The sequence below is a fragment of the Mugil cephalus genome, chromosome 12, assembly GCF_022458985.1.
Source record: "Mugil cephalus isolate CIBA_MC_2020 chromosome 12, CIBA_Mcephalus_1.1, whole genome shotgun sequence".
NCBI lineage: Eukaryota > Metazoa > Chordata > Actinopteri > Mugiliformes > Mugilidae > Mugil > Mugil cephalus.
Genome location: NC_061781.1, coordinates 15,508,706 through 15,518,119, shown reverse-complemented (window position 1 = coordinate 15,518,119; position 9,414 = coordinate 15,508,706). Strand labels below are relative to the sequence as shown.

Here is a 9,414-nt window from a genome sequence, read left to right as displayed (position 1 = left end):
TAAACATCTTAGCGTGTAATCAATAAACAGTCACGCAGCAATACACCAATCAGGCATAACATTATGACCGCCTTCCTAATATCGCGTAGGTCACCCTTGTGCCTCCACAACGGTTGTGACTCATCAGACAATGGACATGGGTCTTCTGAGGGCGTCCTGTGGTGTCCGGTAACAGAATGTTGTTAGTGGGGGCCTTTGGGTCCTATGGGTTGAGGGGAGGGGCTCCTGTGGATCAGGCTTGTTCCAGTGGATCCCACAAATACTTGATCGGTTTTGGAGGCTAGGTCAACACCTTGCAATATTTTTCATGTTATTTTTTTTCTTTGTTTTGCTTTTTAGTTAATCCTAAACCATTTTTGTGTGTATTTCTATGTCAGGCTGCATCCTGCTGGGGATGGATACTGATATCCATACAGGATGCAGCCTGGAGTATCATTATCACTGGAGTATCATTGTTATGTGCCTGGTCTGGTCTAGGTGGGTGCTACATGTCTAAGTAACATCCACACGAATGTGAGGTCCAAAAGTTTCCCAGCAGAACATTGTATTGTCGCAGACAGTCAATGTTATTCACTTCAGTGGTTTTAATATTGTGGCTGATCGGCGTACGCTGTCAATGAAAGGCACAGCCTGCCTCACATACTTGCATATTTTCTGTTCCAGACCAAAGGCCTGTGCCAATCAAACGCAGCCCACACTACACTCGGCCTTCAAGGACAATATTTGGTCACCGACGACTAACACAAGGACCACAGCAACTCTCCAAACTGTCAAAGAGACGTCTCAAAGATGACGTGGATGTCCTTGGCGCGGCACACGTCAGTCACCCGCTTTTTGTTCATGTAAACCTGAAAGCGGATCAGGGAAGCGGTGTCACAGAATACAAGCACACTGTCCAATCTAAGCTACGATCTGTTAAGGTGCGATTTATGACAGATCCAGTCAGAGCACAGCGAGGGGATTTAGCATCCGTCGAAGCATGCAAAAGTGGCTTATTTAGCCTAATAAACAACTGTGAAATCCAAGGCAGAAAATGCCGGAGATAATCACAGGAATTATTTGTGGAGTTAATTTTCTCTAACAGTGGCTTCTAAGCTGCACATTGAGCCGCCGTTTGAAAAACAGCATTGCAGTGTTTGCGCAAAGAGTCTGTAAAATGATTTCTTTATACAAAGAGGCTCTGCCATACGAACAATTTCAATAAAGAAAGTTTGTGAAAAAGAGGCAAAAGAGGTGAAAGCTTGGCCACAGCTTGAGATATACGGTCGACTCCCTTTAAACATGGACAAAGGAGCTGGAGGTTGATATCAGATTATTGAATGTATTTAAACTTTGACTGACAACTATAGAAACTTGACACACAGCATGTGGACCATCTCAGTATTTAATAAGTGGTGCTAGACAGTTATGGATGCTGCAGTAATCTGATCTAAGGAGAGCACCCTACAATACAGAAAGGGAAACGTAAGGGCTTGAACAATGTCACTCCCAATCCTCCACTGTGCAGGGTAAGACGATACCAAATAATACCACAGTGTGCTGAGTCTTTGAAATCAGTATTTTACTCATTTCACTCCTCTGGCTGAAAAGATACAGTTCCGCTGATAAATTTGTGCGAGGGACAGGGAGAAAATGAAATGATGCCTACTTTTTCTTATTTCACAAAGACCTGTTTGAAGTTGCAATATGGTATCTGTAGTCCCAGACAGATGCACATAAAATGGAATTGAACAATGAATAGTCGGCTCTTATCTGCTCAGTGTCTGAAGGGGAAATACAGCACAAATGAATTTCACAGGGAAAGAAATGCGGACATTCTCTATTACTGTAATCCCCATAGAAAGTTTATCCAAAATCGCGATGAAGTTAAACCCAATATTTCAAAAATAGATACAGCGCAAAGAAAGCTGCTTTTCTAGAATCATCGCTAAAATGATCTCGAAATTACATTATGAGGAAAAAAAGATTATACGGAGAGTTCCTTCGATAATATCAGAGGATGTAAATCTACAAAGGGACAATTTTTTCTCTTGAAATTAATGTTATGGTGTCGCGATGCTCCAAGTAGACACTTTAAATTAAAATGGTAATCAAGTGTCTTTGCATTGTCAGGGTTATGCGCGTCTCCTCTGTATTATTTTGGAGGCGTGCAATGAAGTCTGGCGTTAACGGGAGAGTCTGGGATTAGTGTGCCAAGGCTGAACTCTTATTTAGCGATAGTCCTGTGCTGGGACAAAGGTGGATGTGGTTACCTGTTTGGCTGCATGCAGCAGTGAGTCGGCCTCGGCTCTGCCTGTCTGTTGGACCATCTGGTAGAAGAGCCCGTCCTGGTTCTGGAGCAGCACATATGGCTCATCATACTCCTGGATCCTGCCAGCATCCAGAACCTGCAATCACACACACAATGTGTGTGTATATGTTTGCCATTGCCTGTATACTTTACTTTGGGGAAAACTGACATTTCAGCTGTTTCGCTGCTGAGCAATGCATGCAGACAGTGCAAGTTGAATGGGGAAACAGTAGTTCTGTACACATAGGAACCATCCATTTTATGTGACTCATGCTACAGCAAACACGGTGCCTGGTTTTGCTCTGAAGGGGCCACGAACAAGAAGAGTGACCTGTTAGCAGCGTGAAAGTCAAGTACGCTGACTCTGACAAACAGGAGATCAGTGATTTAACCATGTATTTATCCTGGCACTGCAGCAGCCTAGGGGTGGTCCTCAGTTAAATCCAACAATCACACCTTTAAGACACTCTGGAAAATTACCATAATTTCTATCTTATCACATGCCATGTAAACCGCACAAAGAATAGTGCCAGTTGAAGCAGTTTGGAAAATACTACAATTATATCACAGACAAATTTTAACAAGCTGGATCCCCTTACAGCAGTAATGAGCAGTTAGTTATCAGTAAAGTACAGTTCCAGGCAGTGTTTGGTATGAAAGGGAGACCTCTGCAGCTAACGTCATTATCAAAAGTTTAGGAGCAGGTAACCAGGAGATAGGAGTTTGTATTTTGGAAAACAAGGCACAGGTTAAGATTTGGACAAGTCAATACACGGGGGTCCCAATTTAGCATTCCTGACGTGTGTGGCAGTCTGGGGGCATTTAACACAAGAGTAAGTGTGAAACAGTCCCCACTGTGTGTATTTGGCTTTTCTCAGCAGCCCTCTCAGTGACCAGGCAGCCACCAGGTCGCGCCCTGTCCTCCATAGACGCTTAACAAATGCTGCCACAAATGGCACTAATTGGCACCTCTGCAGGCAGTAGCAGGGAAGGGCCAAAGATCAAGTGGCACGAGTGAGGGTTCAATGAAAGGGAATGCTGTGAGCAAGGAATCAGCCCAGCTGCTGTGAAATAAGGCAAGCGAATTAAATCTGGAGTTACACCATCAGACTAAAGAAAATACGCGTTTGCGCAGAGTTTCAAATACAAAATGAATGACAACCATGTGAGTGAATGAGGAGCATGTTTTTCAAAGTGCACTTTTAGATAGTAGACAGCTTTGTCAATGTTTGAGATGGGAAAAACCCTAAAATGTCAAAAATGTTTATGCTGCGTTGAAAGCACTGATTTTTTTTTTTCTTTCATCTGTTATCATTTTCCAAGGAGAACTGTCTCATTTTAAATGTTGAACAATGGAAATTTACTGCATCCACACTTACCAGAATTCTGTCAGAGTCAATGATAGTGTTGAGCCTGTGAGCAATGGTGAGGACTGTGCACTTTTGAAACTTGTCCCGGATAGTCTGCTGGATGAGGCTGTCAGTTCTAAAGAGGCAGGGAACACAACACCTGAGAACAGAAATCTCTCTTCCTATAGAGCCTGGGGCAGGGATTTTACGCAACACAGAACAATGGCTCATCAGGAGCAAAATATGTGTAGTGGAGGACATACAAAATAACGGATATCAGGGCTTAGCTTTATGTAACTTTCTTTTCACATTTTCTATTATATTTCGAGGCATGTGTTTTTCTTAGTATTGTTACTTTGTTCAGTTTTAATTACACATTACATCTAACTTACTTTTAATTTCTCATGCCAATTGCATTAACTACTTACTATCGCTTGGTTCTTTTGATCAAATTTGCCCCTAAGAAGTAGATAATCAGGGTTTTCAAGGATTTAACTTTTCTTCAGTTACTGAAAGATTTGCACACTTAAACACGAGTGCTACTATGAGAATAATTTCAGACTCGCTCGGAAGAAACACTTAGCAGCCCTTTATCTAATTTAGCTCAAATTACCCATGCTGAAAAGCTCCAGTTTACAGTAAACAAGCTGCATGTGGAACAGACTGTTCTCACATTGATGTAAGATAATTTGAAGGGTGTGAAGTGTCCCGACCTTGGGTCCACATTGGCTGTGGCCTCATCAATAATGAGGATGCGGTTCTTCCGGAGGATGGCCCTGGCCAGACACACCAGCTGCCTCTGGCCCACACTGAAGTTAGAGCCTGACTCAGTCAGCACAGTCTCCAGCTTACTGGGCAGCTCTTCCACCACAGCCTTCATCTGCACCTGCAGAGAGGGAGAGCACAGCCCAACCCTTCATTACTCCTTCATAAAGGCGTCCTGTGGGGATGTCTTTAAAGAGCCATCCAAACACACCCATTAACTGGCTGGCACAATGCAGGGCCAGGTCCACTGATGACCTTGGCCAGTGCTCTCTTGTGGCCAGTCTCTAGCTTTAATCCAGGCCACCAAACCCATTCAGAGGCAGGACCAGGAGCTGAAGCCCTTCGCTGTGGGGGGAGCCTTCATCCTGGTTGGCCTGACTGCCCAAACACATCTCCCCCAGCACTTTCAATGCTTCCCAGTTACAAGCCGCACATTGAGCTGGGCCCCATGGCCCTAATGGGATTTCCCCCCATGACTTGTGGCGAGCAGGGAGGCTGAATGGCAGCATTGTACAGGGGGACAGAGGGATCCCCCCCTGGGCTGGCGAGGGGGAATCATTCAGAGCCACGCTGGAGTACCTCTTGGAGTGCATTCCACAGGTCCTCATCTGTGTGCTGCCTGAAAGGGTCCAGATTCTTCCTCATGGTGCCCGTGAAGAGAACTGGGTCCTGTGGATAGATGGATATAGAAAGAGAAGGCCGTGGCCAGTTAAGATAATGACAAGGGGGAAGATGTATGAAAGGGTTAAGACAGGCTTTATAGAGGGCCGCCAGGCAATGTGTGAGGGGAAGATGTTCACAAAGGACTTGCTCCACTCAGGAGCTCTATTCAATGCAGTAGCCAACTATGCTTCAATAAGTTGATATTTTTACTTGGAAAACCAGAGCTTGCGCACTGGTGCTAGCGGATAATAGCTGTGCAAGGTTGTCCAAGTATAAGACAAAGAAGTGCCACCAGGACAACAATTCCCTCTGTACCTGTAGTAGAAATAATCTCAAAATGTCAGCCAAAGTGCGCAAACACTTATGAAAGGACAGCTTGAGATCTGAGGACCATGTATTTATGGTCAGCCACGCACCTGTATCAAGGTTCAGTCACACAGTCATCTTTAAAAGAGCAAATAAAGCCATTTATTACAGGGTAAAGGAAAAAGCCCACAAGTCCACAGGACCCGTCCCAACATGCTCCTCTGTTTGTGGTATACTTGATAAACAGGAGCAATCCGGCATCTCCAAATGTTAGCTTGGATACGTATTCATACATCCTGCTCTGTCATTGAAGTGATTTACTGAACAATCACTGGAGGACTCTCCCTAGTTGGCATTAAATGACCCTCTTACCTCTTGTGGTACACAGCTGCTCTAGATAAGATGTTTGTATGGCATCCTATCTGCGATATTTTATCAGTGCACAAACACAGCTGGGATTTCCTATGAAACATAACACTGAATTTACGACATTTAAGTGGCTATAATGATCATTTGAAAAACACTTTAATGAGATGTGACTGTCACAGTAATAGAGATGAAGCAGAGCAGCCAACTATCCGTAACCAAATCTGATGCTTTCACTGTATCCACATCACAGTGAAGGCAACGCGATAACTCCAGCTTACTCAAGATACGGATCTGACCTCAAATCAAGATATGCCATGTTCACCTGGCAACTGGGAGATTAGACCGGGAGCAAAAGTAAAGTACACAATGGGCCTAAAGGGCTGAGTGTCCTGCATTACTGTTACAGAAGTACTAGTCGTCCACACCTTCATGTCCGACCGGTCATAAACAGGACAACGCTGAAGCAACACAGCATGCACTTACATGTGGGAGTACACAGACTTAAGAGTGTAAAACTTTTCAAATATAAAAATCATGTGTCAACAAACCATCATGTACTATATGTCAGAAGACTCAGGACTAACTGCTCATTTTCCATCCAGGGCTTCATCCCTTCTACACATGCCTTGCAAAATGTTCCACCTTTTCACTTCCAATGAGCTTTTCTCTCCGTCACAAAAATACCACCTTGTCATTAAGCCAGCTGAAGTCCCAATTCAAACTAGTTTTGTGACACAATTTAATTGAGGATTCAATGTAGGTTCGGAAAAACTGCTTTCAAGCAGAGCTTTCCATGGACCGATTATGTGCTCCACCAATTCTAAGCCCTCTGTTTGCCACAGAAATAATTTTTTTACCCAGTCATTCCTGAGGATTCAATAGAAACTGAAATAGATCCTTTTTTTAATGCCATATGCTAATACAAGCTTATCATAATCAGATCTGTAGGTGGCAAATAATGAAACTCCTCGCTGGCAATGTACAGTATACATATCACACTCATAACTACACGTGACAAAAAAAGGCAACTAGAAATTTATAGAGACTTTTTCCCCCACGTGAAAGGTTGCCTGAATGTCACTTCATCTCTAGCAGGCATATATATATATATATAAAAAAGCTTTCTTGTGAATTTGTGTAAACCCAAGAGACCTATCTCCATATATAAGTTTGTAAAACTAAGAGCAGAGTACAGAGGAACTCTCTTCAGATTGCTGCCTACATAATGAAACTGCCATCCAGTATGTGATTCAGATGGGCGTGCAGTTAAAAGTTCTGACTCGTAACCTGCCACTTCGTACAAGTCTCTCCCTCTAGGAGAGACAGGAGGAGTAAACAAAATCAGATCAAACATGCATCATATCCATCTCAAAGTAGTTTAGACTGGGAAGCAGAACTTTATCTCGTGTGGAAGCATTGCCAGGAACCTATCAAATCCACAGAAAAGCATTAATGTAACTGTTTTTGGGCATCTTGGCTGCAGCCTGGAAATGTTTGAGACTTGGGCTAAGTGACGGTGTACAAGGGGACTCTGACTGTGAGGATGGGGGAGACTTCTTCTAAGCTGCTTTCCCATGTTTGGGGGGTAGAGGACTAATCCTCTGTCAGGGATGGGGAACTGCTCTCTTCACAGTACAGGCCGTGGGAGTCTTCTCCCCTCCCTCCACTCTGCTGACACTCACCCGCAGGCTGGCATTTTCTTAATGCCGTATCAGTTTCAACAAGCGGAAATAAAGTTAAACTGTCTCAAGGCATCCGTTTGTCTCACTTTCAGAAATCCCCTGAGTGACGACTGTTAATTCTCCTCACTTGTTTTAGCTTTTTAAAAGCCAGGCGTATAAAAAAAAAGGGACCAAAGCATGAAGGTTCCTGTTACCTTGGTTCATCTGACATTTCTGCCATTTCTCAATCACGAGGAGTCTGAACCTTACAGAAGCTTTCAAAGCAAAGGTTAAGCAGGTTTAGAAAAGGGGAGAGAAAAAAGCTGTACTTGATTTGTAATAAACCACTATATGTAATATACTTCTATTTCAAGGAAATACTTCAAATGTACCCACTGGTTAATGTATGTAGTTTACAAAAGATGAAACAGCAATTTAAACGAGGCACCTGTGGGATGATCGACATTTTCTGGCGCAGTGTGTGCAGACCAATCTCAGAGGTCAGAAATCCATCAATCGATATTCTTCCCTCAGGTTCCGCCAGCCGGAACAAGGCAGAGATCAGGGAGCTTTTACCAGCACCAGTGCGCCCAACGATGCCAACCTGCAGAGGAGAAAACTGCTGTTAGGTCTGCAAATTCACAAAAAAAAAAACAAAAAAACATTGTTGTTCGCCTTCAGATTATTAATCACAGAAGCGCTCATTGTGCTGTATAACAGCATCACAACCCATCCACTGTCTATGCTACAGCACTTTTGCAGATAACGGAGAAAATAAGCCTGTGCTAAACATTTATCACATTTCAAAACTATGAATATCATTATGTCTTGTGTCTAACCTGCATCATTTCTGTTTGGCATGCTTGTGTCTCACAGCAGCCATTTTTAAGTATGGCATATTTCATAACACCGCTTATCTCCGTTTGCCTACAGTTTCACGCGTGCCAATGCCTGTAGGTCGGTAAAGTGTAGTTACTAATTATAACAAGTAATAGGTGAAGCCATCTACCAGGGCTTGGAAATCTTTGCAGGGTTAACCACATATCTTTATTTAAAATGCATTTAAATAAAGATATGTAAGTCACCCCATTACGTCAATAATGCCACAATTCATGCCATGTTATTGAGGGTACAGTTAGAACAGGCGAGTGTCAAAGCTGAGTCTTTAGTCAGTTGTTATTATGTGCTGAAATCATGTGTTGTGAATGATTCAATCACAAGTATCTAAGTCTGCGTTCACACCTGCCATTAATGCCATAAAACCACATGCGACTCAAGATCCAATCACAATTTTGTGCAGAGAGAAATATGTCATAAGTGGTCCAGACCACTTCCAACCCTGTGCTTTACTTGTAACTGGATAATTCGGGACACATGTTAATACCAGGTCTGAACAGGACTGTCGTCATCTGAATTGATATCCACTACCTGTCACTGTAAGACTTATGGGAAACCAAACCATGCTATTTCCTGATATCTGCTAATGGTGTATATGCTTTTCACAAAAGATTAAAAAAGAAAAAAAAAACAATGCGATCAATGCTGAATTTCTTTAAATGGGGGTTCACTAAATACACTGCAGAGATACACCACTGGTCTTTGTCAGCCTTTTCCTGGCTAACTCTGGCATCTTAGTGTGTGTGTACAGAAAGAACAATGGTTAGACTGACAGATATTACAAAGGTCTAATTATACTCCATGAGCCTGTGTAAATGATAGCATTACACACATACGCACAATGCCACTTTTTAAAAGGACACAAGTATATATTGCATGTACCAATAAGCCATTGATGTCATATCTAAAGAACAAAGTAAGTTATTTGTGACTTAGTAAGTGAAAATGTTACACTGTGGTGTTGAGTACTTGATTAGGAAAATTAAGTATTCAACACTGCTTCCTTATTGGCACTCCTTGTGAAGATGTATAGAGCATATACGGCAAACTCCAACTGGGAAAGCATATTGTAAAATTAGTTTTAATAAAATACACAACTGTATTGATGTTGGTT

General features: G+C 42.7%; 1 protein-coding gene across 1 annotated transcript in view; it reads right to left on the bottom strand.

Moving 5' to 3' along the window:
* Positions 1-307: 307 nt before the first annotated feature.
* LOC125018248 (ATP-binding cassette sub-family C member 4-like) overlaps positions 308-9,414 on the bottom strand; it is a 32,512-nt gene continuing 23,405 nt past the window's right edge. The window contains exons 26-31 of the mRNA XM_047602035.1: positions 7,852-8,007; positions 4,984-5,073; positions 4,353-4,525; positions 3,670-3,775; positions 2,253-2,387; positions 308-848 (exon numbers count right to left, since the gene is read on the bottom strand). Coding sequence (XP_047457991.1) covers positions 771-848; positions 2,253-2,387; positions 3,670-3,775; positions 4,353-4,525; positions 4,984-5,073; positions 7,852-8,007 — 738 coding nt within the window. The 3' untranslated portion in view covers positions 308-770. The remainder of the gene's footprint in view (positions 849-2,252; positions 2,388-3,669; positions 3,776-4,352; positions 4,526-4,983; positions 5,074-7,851; positions 8,008-9,414) is intronic.